Here is a 15,998-nt window from a genome sequence, read left to right as displayed (position 1 = left end):
AACGATCTTTACAATCGTTCCAGTTATAGTTATCAGTGGTATTTAGTAGCAGCACCTGTCGACATTTAGTACAACCCTGTTAAAATTTAAAGACATTCTTCAGTTGAGGAAAGAGATTATAATCTTGTGGCCGAGATAAACTGAGCTGAGTTGAGGTAAGGTGAGATATATCTAGATCATCCAGAAAATTTTAATTGTTTTTACTTATGTAGGCAAACTCTTCCATAGAAAATCCTCGTTATGGCAGTATACATGCTTTGTTTTCTATTAACCTCTATTTTCAGTCTTCCCTCACTTACCAAAACGTATATCGAACTCTAAGAAAATTGAAAAACCCAAGGTGAGCGGTATTGTTAGTGCAAAAGTAATGAAACCAATATCGGAAAAGAAAGTTTTTCCTGTTCGTTCAAAAATAATTTTACGACAAAATAACCGTCAGAGCAAAATATCACAGAAGAAAGATTGACCAATTAACAATAAAAAGGACGGCAATTTAAGTAATACCGACAGGAACAGTTTAATAAATGAATATGAAGATATATTTTGAATTAACAAAAAATGTTGAAGCCATCCTAACTTTTAAGGATGTTTTCTTCCTTCACCATAAACTGAGTGAGAAACAAAACTAATTATAAGTAGCTTACAGCGAAAGTCAACTTTCGCCGGTTGTATTTTTTAGACGACAATGAAAATATTTCTCTTCTAGGAAATGGTTTATCGTACGATTAATCATGTTCTGAAGTACTCGATTCATGCGTTAAAAATTACAGTTGGCGAGGTAGATTTGGTATGCTATTTCAACCGCTTATTGTGCACTGTTGGGTGGAATTTTCTGAAGTGTGAATAAAGTCGTCCGGCTGTGCGAAAACCATGTCATATTTTAATACTTCTATTCTCCTTTAACTTTTCTTAGCTATTTTGAATAAAAATAATTTTGGGACAAAATGAGTCAGATGCACAGACCTGCGATCAAAAGTTGCATATTTACGGTCATAGCAGCGGCGCAATGTAGGTGTGAATCTGAAAATTAGTGTTTTTATTGTAAAGAACCGATAAAAAAGTAAAACTTTTTTGTTCTAATACAGGATTGATACAAGTGTGCAAAGCAAACAAATTCTTCAAACGACAGTCTAGCAAAAATACTAGTCCAGCAATTTGTGCTTAACATTAACTTAACAGCTGTTGTGCTATCATTACAAAAGGCGACAGAACACACCTCTAAGCCAGCTCAGGTGCAGCGATTTGGAAGAAAAACAAAACGAAAAACTGTTTGTAAAGTTTAACAACCTTTTTGAGTTTCAATATCGGGTTTAGGCAAAAAAATATGCGAGAATGATTAAGATATCCTGTACTTGCGTAAAGTTTAGTGCCACACTTCATTAAATAAACATGAAAGATATGAAAAGATGTTTATCAACCTTTTTGAGTTTCATTATCGGGTTTAGGCTAAAGACCTAAGAGAATAATTAAGATATTATGTAGTTGTGTAAAGGCTAGTGTCGGACTTCATTAATTAAACATAAAAGATATGAAAACAAATTAACCTGAGAAAAGAGTTTTTGAGGTTATCAAATGTGTTAAATATTGCATAAGAAACAAATCGAGAGACACACAGGAAGTTGGAGGAAAACCGTAATGTATTAAATATTGCATAAGAAACAAATCGAGAGACACGCAGGAAGTTGGAGGAAAACTGAACAAAAGCATCGCATGCTTCGTTTGATGAAGTACCCATAACTTGGCTATCATTGATACTTAGTACAACCCACTCACAATTCAAAGACAAATTTCAGCTGAAGTAAATTGAGCTCACTTGAGCTCAGGTAAAATATCTCTATTGTATTTGTAAGATCGTCTAAGAAGTTCCTTTCGTATTTCTTTGGGTAAGTTTCCCATGACTTCGGTCTGACGAAGGGCTAGCGCTAAAAACATCAGCTTTGAAACTCTTTACGGTGACTAATTTACGTTATCAACTCAGCTGATAAAACCAAGATTCCCATAACAAAACCCCATTAAGGCATATTCGTTTACTGTCGATAATTATTTGGAGACTCTCAATACAGATCGATGTAAGGTGGTGAATAACACTTTTACCTTTTTTTAAGAATTCACGAAATGCTTTTAAAAAGAACCCAAATAATTTACGGGAAGATCCTCCATAAACAGAACAATTTTCGAGCGAATTGATGAAAAGAAAACAAAGGTCATGCTGATTAAAGTTCTACTTAGACCAACTCTAGCGTTTGCCAGATTTTTCACATTTTAGAATCCTTATTGGATACTTACCACTCTCGCGAAATTTGGAATGAATGTTCGAAGTGGAAGTCTGTTTTATTTAGACTTGTTTTCCTCGATTCAACGTCCACCGTTACTCAAACTGCAAATGACCGCGCGTCAGTCCATGACGTCATATTATCCCTTCAGCTTTTGCGCATGCTCTTAACCAAGAAATGGACTGAGACTGTTGTACTTGAATAGTTCTAGGAGAGTCTGATCGTCGTTTTGAGCCCGGAAATGGCACCCTAGGGTTGTATTATGCAGGATTGAGCAATTATTCTTTAATATGAATGCTGAAATATCGCTACTCAGGCCAAAAGAAATAGTTACGAAAGCTAATGGATGGCATTCGTACGCCTACATTGCTCAAACCTCCAGCCAAATTGGGGCATCGACGTAGATATTAGGCATGAAAAAGGATAATTGCCCCAGGTGCCATTCCTAGAATATGGAAAACACTTTTCAGCTGGCCATGTCTCCAAGAAGTCGCCAAAGGGCGAGTGTTGTTGGATCGTGATCGTTTCGTTCGTTCTCACCTCACGCTTTCTAGACCTCGAGAACATGCAACGATTGAAATTTCCGTGAGTTAAATTTGTTTTGATTTTCTTTGTTATCTATTTAGTTATTCTCTGACTCATAATCCGCCTTGTCAGATTTTTACGCAAAAGAAATTGTTGTGCTGGCATAAAGTCTTACCTTTCCTTTTAAAAATTGCTTTCAATCCTTGAATATCAATAGCTATATATTGCTGTAGGAGTATGAAAAATTGCCTACATTCCTAACTTAACCAGGCCTGACAAAAGCCATGGAAAAGGCCTCTGCAGTTGAGAAGACAAGCTTTCTAGCGGGCTACCATTCTGTGGATAATCAATTTGCCCCAAAGATGTAGACCAGCTCGTACCTATACTTTGTATGTTTATGAAATTTCATATAAAGCAAAGAACAGGTAGTTAACCTCACTGTATATGAACAGCAAAGCACCAGGTATTATTTTCTTAAAAACAGAATACTGTCATTAACTAAAAGATTATCGGGAGTAATTATATTTTTGGAGACAGGTCAAATTTGTTCCTCCATGATATGCATAGCATAGCCACACTAATAATATCAAAAAGGAAAAGTTAGAAAATGTACATTTATTTATTTATTCTGTTTTCTAATTCCTGGTTCAAGAGACAATTTGGTAGTAAATTACTTATTCTCAATTGTTGTGCTAAATATGGGCAATCAATCCTACCACTGGCAGCTTGAAGGGAAACAAAGGTGGAAAATCAAGGCCAGCCACATCATTGGGTAGCCTACCCAAAGTACAAGGATGTACTTTAACAGGCCAGGGTAGCATTAAATTATAATGAAGTTTTGCATAATGCATAGATCAAGCAGATGCATACCAACCTACACAAGTGTTTCCCTTTAAAAATAAAAGTGCAACATGTGTGATCAGACTCCCTTTTTTGTTTTCTCAATTCATTATTTTGATACATTCTGTAATTGATAACCATATCAACAGAAGATATTAAAATAAAGGGGCCAATGAGCCTAAAAACTATTACACTAAGGGGTTTACACTTGATGCTTGACAAGGGGTCAGAAGAGCAAGCTATACAAAAGCTTTAATGATATCAATGAGTTTTCCAATAATCCCTGTGTAAACAGTGGTACTTTTACTGACTAAGTGAACAGTTATGTTTCTGCTTGTCATCCTGGATTCGAAGGACTCTGTTGTAAAACAAGAAGCAAAAGAAGACGGTGATTTGTTCATAATGGTGACCTTGACAGTATTCCTTCCGAAGTTTTTCTCACTACATCCATTCATTACTGGCAACCCCACGATGCAGTGGATAAACAAGTGTTCAAAATAAATAAACAAATTAATCACTCAATAGTAATTTTAGATGTGAAGGTGTAGTCTGATCGTCCGGGTGAGTGTAGTCCTGAGAAGGACTGTTGTCGGTGGTAGCGACTGACGTCTCGACAACCTGTGCGGAAGTCATCACTTGACTCCGATGATGACTTCCGCACAGGTTGTCGAAACGTCAGTCACGACCACCGACAACAGTCCTTCTCAGGACTACACTCACCCGGACGATCAGACTACATCTTCACATGTTACCCCCGGGTTCAAACCATTTACTGCAGTAATATTAGAATTGTCCTGCTTCACCAAATGTTTAGAAACATGATTACGTTACAGTAAAAATTAATTTAACCTTTATTAAGATTTATTTCCTCTGATCTAAATTTTTGGGAGCACATTGAAATACAAATAATTTTTAGAAGGCAGACCACCTGGCAAATCTAAGGTTAGAGAAGGTGGTGAACTATAGATTTGCAGCAAGCCATGCAAACTACAGGACCACATTGTTTAATTAATTGTTACTGTTAAACTAAGAAAGCTATAAACACTTTTATTTGATTCTCACAGGACAGTTGTGTATAGTTCAACACAAAATAATTCAGAAGTGTGCAAACTCCCTACTGCTACTGTTTAGGTGTCTTGAATTGAAAGGACATTACATAAGTACATGTATTTCTGGATTTCAGTTTCTGGGTCTCACAGTAATAGTGTGGACAAAATACTTGAGAATAACAAAAAGAAGTCCTTTGTAAAAGTTTATCAGCATTCTGATTTTTTCCGAAGATGAAAAGCTGCACAATGCAAACACGAGTCCATAGTAATGTGTAGTAAGTAAAACGCAATTCATAGAAATAAACAGGCTATTGATTTTCTTCGAAACCATGGTATACCACAGTTTCGCTAGAAAAATCGTTGCATGACGGCCTCAAGACATTACATGACAAAGAGAAAAGATTTGAACTTCTAGCGAAATAAGAACAAGGGTAAACTGGCTGGAAGAGTACTTCTGGAAGGCACCTTATAACAATAAATATAGCCTTTTAAGAGATATTTTCATCCTGCTACAAAAGCTTAACTAAGAACATATGTGCTAAAATTTGTATTATGAGCTTCTGCGTCACCAGTAAGGCGCTTTTAACGCTCTAGCTCCCTCATTTCTTCACTAGCCACGTTTAAATGTTTTCCTCAAAAGCGACGGCCTCTTCCTCGGTTGCACGTGGCTCTACTTCTTCGTCGCACGGAGCGCGATATATCCAATATTTCTCCTCAACACTACAACAACCATTCATAGACCCCTCATCGGAAGAAACAGAACCATTACTGTCGTTTAAAATAGAGAACAGCGACGATTTTCGAGCAAGATCGCTACTGAATTTACTATTTACTTCGAGAATGCTTCGATGAAAGGAAAACTATGATGTCACAATGGGTGACGACGCTCAGAATCGTTGGCTCAGAAGTTGTAGTTTGAGCAATGGCGGACGAAATTTATTGAGTTTTAATCAAAATTTTTTCGGAATTTTCTTGCTGCGATAGGTCTGAATTATATTTTTTCGTTTTGTTTAGTATCTAAACTTAAATTGTCGGCATAAAAAAATTGTTTTGAAGAATATCAATGTTCGTCTCAGTAGCACTTTAGAGAAGCTTTACCGTAACATTTTTATTCAAGTATTGATAAGGGTGATTTGAAAGACTTCCAAGCAAACTTTGAAGCATTTCTTTTTATAAATATCTGTCACGATCTGTCACCTGTAAATTAGAAAGCGCGTAAGAAAAACAAAGAGGCCCCCGTAAACTTTTGAAAAAACAACAACATTGGTTTGGCAAGTAAACTCGAGTCAAATGACTATCATGATGAGTTTTTATTCTTCATCGATCTTTCGGACAACGATTAATCTACGAGGAGTTACGTCTGCTCAGTTTTCAATCTTAATTGTAAGTAAAATCAAAGATAAGTTTTTGAACGGCCGTGAGAGCTGCTTGTTTGCTTACTGCAATGGCGTTTGTAAATCTTGCCTTTCCTCCACCGAAAAACTGAAGTCAAATGAAACACTTTTTTCAGCTGTTGAGAAAAGGGTATGAATTGCTCGAGGCGCAGTTATGAACAAATTTATCCTCTTTAGTGCTGTATAATATATCTATAATATGCTCTATAATATACCTATTTGTAGGAGGCGGCGTGGCCGAGTGGTTAGGGTGCTGGACTTGTAATCCGGTGGCCCGGGTTCAAGTCCTCCACCCTGCCACTCACTGGATTTATTCTCGGTTGCCCCTAGGTCAACTCCTCGGCTGTGCTCTGTAAATAGCCCACTGGCATGCCTCCTGCCAGTGGGGATTTTTAAGCTCTTAGTTAGTCTACATTGTGGGTGAAAAGCCCCTAAGGGGAAGCTTCAATTAACGTATATTATTATTATTATTAATATTATTATTATTATTATTATTATTATTATTATCTGACTCAATTTGGGCACGAAAAAAGGCCCTCTATTCCAATCGCTTAAAAAACGCCTCGTGATCCAAGGGGATTTAAACTGTGATCCAAGGGAAGTCTGCGTGGAGAGCAGAGCGCTAAACAATTTCTCGTCTGAAATTAATCTTCAACAACTCATTAAGCATCCAACAAGGATTACAGCTACAACTAAGTTCCTGCCCGATGTTATTTTGGTGTCCTGCCCTCAGTCGGTACGTGGTAGCGGCGTGATCAACTTCTCCATCAGTGATCACCTGCCAGTTTTTGTATAGCTTAAGGCGAAAGCACCCAAGTCTTCGCCCACTACATAACAGCACGTAGTTATAAGAACTATGAGCCGGGCGCATTTACTGCTGATCTTGCTAACCAATCAGACCAACTCTTGTACATTTTTAGCTGCGGTGATGTGGATACCAAACTTAACACTCTTAATGATGTTGTTGAAAGTACGTTGGACTTGCATGCTCCCGTTACAACAACCAAGATTCGCCATCGCCCTTGTCCATTTGTAACAAGAGGCACTATAAAACTCATGAAAACAAGAGACCTATTTCACCGCAATTTTTTTGTCTCGTGACCCCTCGGATTGGAGTAAACATAAAGAATCCAGGGATACCATCAAAGAAATACTGAGAAAAACAGAGCGGATTTACACTTTTCTTGAAGTTCAACAAAACAAGAGCAATATCCTAGTTCACTCTGGAAAGTAATCAATCGCGTTATTCAATCAAAGAACAAAGAGTCTCAACGAGTTTATATCAAAGACCTGAAGACAGTCGCAGACGAGTTTATGTGTTTTTATTTTACGTCAGTTGGTAACACTGCAGCTCTCGCTGCTAGTCATCTTGCAGAAATTAATAACATCACTTGGTCAGAGCAGCAGTTACCATCACCACCTGCTGGAGATGTTTTTTACTCCAAGCGTGTGTCGTGTGAAGATGTGCGACACGTTATTTCATCTTTGCCGCCAGACAAGTCTCCAGGCCCTGACAAAAAACATACCAGAGTTTACAGGGATTGCCTTCCTATCATCGTGGGTCCCCTTACGGATATTATAAACTCTTCTCTTGAGTCTGCTAAGTATCCCGATGCGTGGAAATTCGTGGAAGCGATTCCTTTACTTAAGGAACGGGACCATAAAGTGGCCTCAAATAATTGGCCCCTGTCACTACTTGCTGTTGCTTGTAAGATTGCGTCTAAGATGGATTGCTCTCAATCAGTTCAGGGCATATCTTTTTAACAACGGCAAACTCTCTTCCCACCAGATTGGAAATGCGAAACTTCATTCGACCGAGACTTTAAACCTCTTAATGGCAGACCACCTCCTGGAGGCAATGGACAAGACGAACGTAACCGCTTTGACCTTCTTAGACCTTTCGAAGGCTTTCAGCAGCTTGAATCATAATAAGCTGCTTGCTAAGCTCTTGTCCGTTGGAGCTTCTCCTCATGTGGTGAACTGGTTTAAGAGCTATCTCACAGGCCGATCACAGTCACTTCGGATCAATTCCATCCTGTCAGATCCCCTGCCTATCACCCACGGAGTCCCCAAGGAGCAAATCTCTTACAATTGCTATATTGCATTTATCTAAACGGTCTGCCTTGCGCGCCTCAAGTGTGGGGTCTTGAATAATATGTTGACGATTCCAAAGTCTTCCTGTCCTTCTCTTTATCTGACGAAGACACAGCGATGACAAACCTAGAACAAGATCTACTGCGCGTCGCAGCTTGGCTCTGTGAAAATCAGCTGTTGATAAACCCAGACAAGACCAAGTTTATGCTTATCGGAACTAGGCAGTTGAGGAAGAGGTTTCCCTCTTCTCCTGTGGTGTCTTTTCTGGGCAAGTCTTTAGAGTCAGTCGCGTCAGCGAAGGATTTAGGTGTGACCTTGGACTCTCATCTCACATATGAACATTTCTAACGTTGTTTCCTCCTGTATGGCAAAGCTATGCCAGATCAATCGGGTAAAAAATAGTTTTGATGGGAGAACGCTCGAACAATTAATATCATCGTTGGTCTTTAGTAAAATGCTGTACTGTTCGACAGTGTGGTCCAATAATTCTACGACCAACATTAAGAAGTTACAGCTAGTGCAAAACTTTGCTTGTAAAATTGTTACTAAGACTAGAAAGTTCGAACATGTGACCCCTCCAGATCTATTACGCGAACTAAACAGGCTCTCTGTAGATCAGCTTTTATTTTTCAGAGCCTCTGTCATGACTTATAAATGCTTGAACCATCTTGCCCCTAGTTACTTGAGTAGTAAGTTTTGTTAAGGGATCGGACATTCATAATCGTAGGACACAAAATTGTGAAGTTATACAGATTCCATTCTTTAAGTCAGCGTCTGGTCAGCGGTCCTTTGCCTTTAGAGGGGCGAGGCTCTGGAACAATCGATCCCCTGAATTAAGACAGTGTGCTTCCCTAAAGGCATTTAAGGAGAAACTCAAGACACACCTTCTTGCAAACAGTTATTATTTTTGATATAATTAGTTATATTAGTGTAAATAGTCATTAGTTTTTGATATTATCAATCTGATGAATTTTTGTAAATAGATGCTGAAAAGCGCCTTGGGGAGTACCTATTAAAAGTTTTCTATCGTCGCGTTTAGCAGATAATATCTTGTTATCCGAAAATTATGCCATGTATATGCGAAACAAAATGATTAAGAAATATTTGGAGACCAATTATTCATCCAAACAAGAGCTAACTGATACCAGAGAGAAGAGAGATCGAGTCAATTATTTAGTGACTCTATCTTGTGATACTTGTCGAACTTTGTTAAAGATATTTTCACGGCCAGCTGAGCAAAGCTGTTTCGTTTTCCCATCCAAAGAACTATCATCGTATCATTCTGGCTGTTTTACAACGACGAGCAAGCGCCCACCATTAGAAAAGGAGAGACCGTCGATAAGAAATTATCTATTTTTTTGTACCTTTCAGTGCGACCTAACGCGACTACCTGAGACGATTATCATCTTTCAATAAAACTGATTTCCAGCAATGGTTTTAAGAAAGACAAGTTTGATTTTCTTGTCATTTGGCATAATTTCTAATCTTGTTTTAGTTTTCACAATATCATTTGCACGTATTTGTTCAGGGGAGGCGTTTCCAGTTTTACCATTTTAATCTTTGTATTTTCTTCCAGGGCAGTGTCAACTCTTTCTGATTAGTTTCACGAAATCTCCCACAGAATACAGTCATGTGTTCAATTAGAGTAGATTGAGGTATTAATTTGACTGAAAACTCATATATAACTTCATCTTAGCATTGTTAACTGTGTTGATAGGTAGTTAGTCTGTGTGCAGCAAGAGCCACCTCCAGTCACCTCAGAATGAATCCAAAGTTGTGGCCGACTACCATGTTTCTGATTTCCCGGATTGGTATACTTGGCGCTACTGTTCAGTGTCATGAGCAGGAACAATCAATTGGTGGAATGTACCTCAGAGGTCACATGTTTAAAATGTATCGGGTTGGGTTGCCTGTGGAGTGTTACTTCCGGTGTGAGGAAGAAGTCACATGTCAGAGTTACAATGTCGTCGTTGGTCAAAACATCTGCGAACTGAACAATCGTACAAAGGAGGCAAGACCAGAAGATTTTATTCCAGATGAGAAGAGATTTTACATGAAACGCTCTGGAAACAGAGGTATGCTTGACGTTCCCTCAACTAGCTTTTTACATTTGCGATTCTGGGCACACTTTTTTCTTTTGTTTCAATCTGCACGATTACAGAAATCTCAAATTTCAGCTGTGATTGTTTCGAAGCAGAAGCTTATGACCTGGAAGCGTCTAAATTCCCCAATATTTTCTGAAAAAAAAAAAGCTGAGGTTATTAGGCGGCAAATCAGAAGCAAGGGTGAAATTTTTGGCCAAATATGGAATAAGATATTCAAGCATTGTTTTCGTTCATAAAAACCCACAACCGATTACAAAGAGGCATTGAAAAGCCTACAAGAATAAACGATTTAGCAATAATCTTAATTGGGAAGCACTGGATAAGTTATGGTAATTGATTTCTTTTAAGGGAGAATGGGATAATATTTTCTGAAAAAGAAATTTAGTTCAACTCAGCCCTAGAAAAAAGGCGGTCGGTGGTAGTGCGGCAGCTGCGAATGGATCAAGAGGATCTTTTGATGGTAAAAAATCCCTGATGGAAGTGACTTCCACGAGTAAACTTTTTTTGCTGTGAAAATAAGCATCTAAGTTTCCATTGAGACCAAAGGATAGTTCGACATTTTAATCGGTATGCTTTCAAGACAACAAGAAGGTGAAAAATATGTGCGGCGAACCTATTAACTAGACTGAGGTAACTGATCTTTCCAAGAACTGACTTTTTTTCTTACTGTTGTTTGACTGAAGATTTGACAGTGACTGAAAATAGAGTTAAAATTTATGAAGAAACGCTTCGCAATATTTAGTTGATGAGTGATCGAGAAAGTTGAGAGGTACGACTGATTACGCTGAAATAACACTTTAAAGTTCGCACTGAGTTGTAGTCCATCAACTATATGTTATACCAGATTTTCTTCAAAGACGAAGGTTGAAATCTCTTTGAATAAACTATTTCTACTCTTATAGTCAATTTGATTTTGTGCCAGCTTAAGTTCACAATTTTCATGTTTTCGGCTCGTTTAGGAGACGAATTTGTGTAAATCGATTATCGGGAAAGGCTTTACCATTTTGTGCTTCTATAATCAGATTTTTTCCCGCATGTACTCTTTAGTGAGAGTTATTTGCGTCGTTGTACGTTCACTAAAAAATGGATGGTTTACCCGTTGCATGTTGATTACGTCTCCATTTAGACTAACTGGGTTACCTTAGTTGATTAGAAGAGCTAAAAAATGTATAAATTCATTAATTAGTTGGCCACAAGTTTGATATTTAGCTCTGCTCTGACCTGCGCAGCTTGCAGAGTAAAATACGCTTTGTTTGAATATTATGGGAAATAACCATAAACTTAGCCGTAAATTGAATTTAAAAAGCGTGCAAAGCTCCCCTAATAATAAATTTGCGGTTTTCATCCTCTAAAAATATAAGTTTGGTCGGTTCTCTAAACTACGGTCGAGCTTTCAAGTAACACTTGGACATTTAGCTATCTTTTTAGAAAGATAAACAACTCCATCTTAGAAAGTAAATGCTGATAGGTTAGTCCCGCGCTACATCAAACCTCAGCACTCGGACATACCTGATCGCTTTTAGGTCATACGCCTCTGTTCGTAGTTTGTAAATGTTTTTAAATGCAAGACAGATGAAAAAGCGACATTTCGGAATTGCAACGGCAATGACAACGGTCTCCCGATATAATACCGAAACGTTGGCTTATGTCTCTATGTCACTGTTGCTGCCGTCCGTCTTATTTCTTAACCTAGATCAAATTGAATTAGCACAGTTTTCATTTCTACCTGCTTCTACACGGGTAAGGAAGGTGGAAGCTTTTTTTGCTATCCTTTTATTCGTTATAAAGGCTGATAGTTTCTAAAGAAATTGTTTGGGGCTGCGTCGGTGGGGGTAACGAAATAATTTGAATATATTAACAAAGTCGAAATGGTAAATTGGCCACCGTTACGGTTATAAAAGCTGACGTTTCGAGCGATGCAAAAAGATTTACATGGGCGAGACAGGCAGAAGACTAGGCGACCGATTCCGAGAACGCCTTTGCGACCTGGAGAGGAATGACAAGGACATATCGAAACCAGTCGCTAGACATTTTAATTTACCCAATCATTCTAAGCAACAAATGGCAATCTGCGTTCTTTCCTTACACTTAGGTAGCACGGAAAGCCGCAAAACTCTTGAACAAAAGCTCAACTTTCAAACCGACAGTCTAAATCCCACAGGTATCAACGAACGCTTTTCATTCCACTAATTTATTCGTGTTTTTCTCATTGCCATTTCCCACCAATCACGTAACTCCATTTTCTGCCTTTAAAAGCACACGCAACCCACAATTCTTCTATTCGCTCCGACGAAGGGCTAACGCTTGAAACGTCAGCTTTTATAACCGTAACGGTGGCCAATTTACCATTTCAACTTTGTTGATATATTCAAATTCTTTTATTCGTTATAGTTTGCTGAAATCGCGTCAGGAGGTATGGAATAGCATGATAGCGTAAACTACTTCCAATTATCTGTATGAAAAGGGTTTTTTACTTACGCAGTTCCCCTCGGAACCATCAAAGAACTTCCAGCGGATACCTGCGGTGAGATTAAAGCGAGTGAAGGCGAGGAGACGGCTGACGGGATATACTGGATTCACTCCAATGCGAATTGCGAGGTCATCGAGGCTTATTGTAAAGGTAAGTGGTTTCGTAAGATTGTCTGAAATATTGGGCACCCCACTACCTCCTTTTATCCCGACTTCTTTTAAACTTACCAAAATATTGTCTCGGGGCAGTGTTTCTGCAAAAAAGTGAATGAGAACATAAAAAGATAAACTCGGACGAGCAGAGTCATCAACATGAATTGCTTTCTTTCTTCTACAAAACTGTCTTGATTAGCGAATGCAATCAGGTTAAAACAAATAGTAAAATCACGATGCCCAATAGGACAATGGTTTACCTCTTTTATCACTGGAAATTGAATGATTGTTAGTTACCATTCGCAACGTAACATACATTAACTGTTATTCGCTGTTAATAAAATCCAGTTGAACTTTTAAAACTCTCTATCCTTATCCCCTTCAATTACTTTATCTTAGGGAGCTGGCAAAAGATAAATGGTGAAGAACCCGTCTGTTTTGGAGCCAAAGATAATCTGTATGGCTCCTTTAATATGACAAAGAGTGGACGAGTGAAGACAATGAAGCTTATTCACAGATCAGGGTCGGTGTACTGCAACCCCACGACTGGTGCATCCTACTGGGGCTGCACTCATCCACACTATGGAGGTAGGTTGATGACAATCATTACAGATGCCGATAAGAAACCTGTCTTTCCGCCTGCTAAAGACTTGAAAAGTGATTCTTACAGTCTTCCTGGATTTCACCATGATTCAGCTGAGCTGGTTTTTCGCAACCTTGTCAATCCTTTGTCTGTTTCGAGCAACCAAGAGATGCAGATATGGTACGGACAGGATTGGATAGATGATAGAGAGGAAGACAACAGCGGTACGACTTGTGTTGATGTGTATGCATGGTATGGGTGAATCTGCTGACTGCAGACTTTGCATTCGATGATTTTAAAACGTAGAAGAAAAACATTAGATTACAAACGAACGTCACCCCTAAACAAGAACTCACGTAGCATTTTTAGGAAGACAAACCTATTTCAGTGTCCGAGGACTGTTATTTCTGCGTTGCATTCTCAAGAGAAAACAGAAGGTCCTAGGGATCAGAATGGTTTTTATTAAAAAATATCGCCAAGATCACGGAGGTAGGAGTGATATTTCTCGGTCAACTCGGTTTCCATAGCGATAGTATGATGCACTCCCTTGCTTAGCTTTTATAGTCCAGTGCAATTTGACTTTTATGAGAAGGTGCAATTTCAATAAACTCGTGTAGATAAGTAATTATTTATTGTGGCTTTCCAACTCAACCTCGATCTAAAAAAAAAGAAAAAGAATTTGAAGTAAAACAAAGACATTAAGGAAGGCAAAAGAAACAAACTAAAAACAAACAACCTCCCAAACCTCATCAGTTCCGTGAATCAAGTCTATTTTTCATCATGACACCCCAACTCTGTGATCCTTCCTAAAAACTTCCTCAATCGACGCCAAGAAAAATCCTTGACTAAATCAGGTTCTGTCCAATTGTATTTTCCTAGTGCAATGATGCATTGTTCAAAAACTACCGATAAAGAAAAAAAGTATAAATTTTTTTTTAGAGTATAGAGCTAAGTGGAGTTTGATTTGGTCTGTAACTATTGCCGGTTTTCACTGCGACACCATCATCAAAACCATTCAACAAATAAAGTAAAGAATCGAAGAGATAAAATAAGACGAATACTAAAACAGTCTCGCAAGGATTCATGACTTTGTGATATTCCGTGCGGGAGATATTGGTGTCCCTCAAAGGGTTACCAACATGCATGGCGCCCGGAAGCTAACAAAAACATATGTCATCGAGTTTTGCTTTAAAAAGCCTGAGTCGTATTCCGAGGGCTCATAAAGTCTGTATGATTCATACTCATTCTCATCCAAGAGCTCTTCAGATTGCGAAGTCATCACATGAATCACTTTTTTAACCTAACTGACAGCAATTTGATACCATATCGCGCAAAAGCTTAAAAGTTTAACCTTGCTTTATCACAAGAAGAAAAACCCGACTAAGCTGAAAATTTGTAATAAAATAGATCTTCAACTGTTCTATTAGTTAACTATCTCAACCGCTTAATGTGTATTGTTGGATGGAATTTTCGAAAATGGGAATAACATGTCGTCCGGCTGTGTAAGAAGTTCGCCGAAACCACAACATAATTTAATACTTCCATTATCCTTTATCTTATCTAAGGTAATCTAAATAAAATATCATTAGGACGAAAGATGGACTGAGCTACGATTAAAAGTTGCATAATTACGATCATGACGGCGGCGGAAAGTAGATGTCAAACTAAAAAGTAGTTTTTTTATCGTAAAGAAACGTTAAAAAGTAAAACTTATGTGTTTTGTTCTAATAAAGGATTGATATAAATGTGAAAAGCAAAAAATTCCTCAAACGACGGTTCCGTAAACATACGAGCTCAGCAATTTGTGCTAAACATTAACTTTACAGCTATGATGCTTTTATTACAAAGTGCGACGAAATACACCTCCAACCGAGCTTAGGTGCAGCAATTTGTAAGAAAAACAAAACGAAAGCTGTTTGTAAAGTTTATCAACCTTTTTTAGTTTCACCATCGCGTTTAGGCAAAAAACATGCGAGAATGATTACGATATCCTGTACTTGTGTAAAGGTTAGTGCCAGACTTCATTAAAAATAAAAAAAAATTGAAAACAAATGAACCTGAGAAAAAGTTCTTGGGGCTATCTAATGTTGGCTTTGGTAGATTGTGCGGGCATTTAAGCATAACTCAGCAAAGCGAGCATTATTTTCAGCTTTTATTTCAGTTTAGCACTGCCGGCATAATCCGAGCTTTTATGCGTTGAAAACAAGGAAAAAAAACATCATAGATCTAGAATAATTCAGTTTGTATTTTATTTTTGTATTGTTTTTGGAAAATATTGAGGTCTGTGCTAAGGCCCATGGTCAAATATGGTCCGGCAGGCGTCAGAGGTCACCCTGTGCATAAGACTGAGACTCAGGCCACCACGCTTATGGCTCGGCGGCTCGGCCCCTCAGGCCTCAGATCAAAGATGGCGTCGTCCTCGAGTACATCCACTTCCACCACTTCAAGCACTTCCAGTGCCGTACCGAGCGCTTTAATCTCTAGAGAACGTATTATTTGAATCATTTGTTAAT

At 38.3% G+C, this 15,998-nt stretch overlaps 1 protein-coding gene across 1 annotated transcript; it reads left to right on the top strand.

The window, feature by feature from the left end:
• Nucleotides 1-9,866: 9,866 nt before the first annotated feature.
• On the top strand, nt 9,867-15,654 carry LOC148716639 (uncharacterized). The gene is made up of 3 exons (XM_088745939.1): nt 9,867-10,250; nt 12,763-12,900; nt 13,302-15,654. The coding sequence occupies exons 1-3, from the start codon at nt 9,938-9,940 to the stop codon at nt 13,745-13,747; spliced, it is 897 nt and encodes a 298-aa protein (XP_088602065.1). The 5' UTR covers nt 9,867-9,937; the 3' UTR covers nt 13,748-15,654.
• Nucleotides 15,655-15,998: the final 344 nt, after the last annotated feature.

This window comes from Stylophora pistillata, chromosome 14, assembly GCF_964205215.1.
Source record: "Stylophora pistillata chromosome 14, jaStyPist1.2, whole genome shotgun sequence".
Taxonomy (NCBI): Eukaryota; Metazoa; Cnidaria; class Anthozoa; order Scleractinia; family Pocilloporidae; genus Stylophora; species Stylophora pistillata.
The sequence above is the reverse complement of the archived record's forward strand: the minus strand, read 5'-3'. Positions and strand labels throughout refer to the sequence as shown.

Coding starts and splice junctions, on each gene's coding strand:
- LOC148716639 (XM_088745939.1), top strand. CDS start 9,938: ATGAATCCAAAGTTGTGGCCGACTACCATGTTTCTGATTTCCCGGATT. Junction 10,251..12,762: donor GAAACGCTCTGGAAACAGAG/GTATGCTTGACG, acceptor TTACTTACGCAG/TTCCCCTCGGAACCATCAAA. Junction 12,901..13,301: donor CATCGAGGCTTATTGTAAAG/GTAAGTGGTTTC, acceptor ACTTTATCTTAG/GGAGCTGGCAAAAGATAAAT.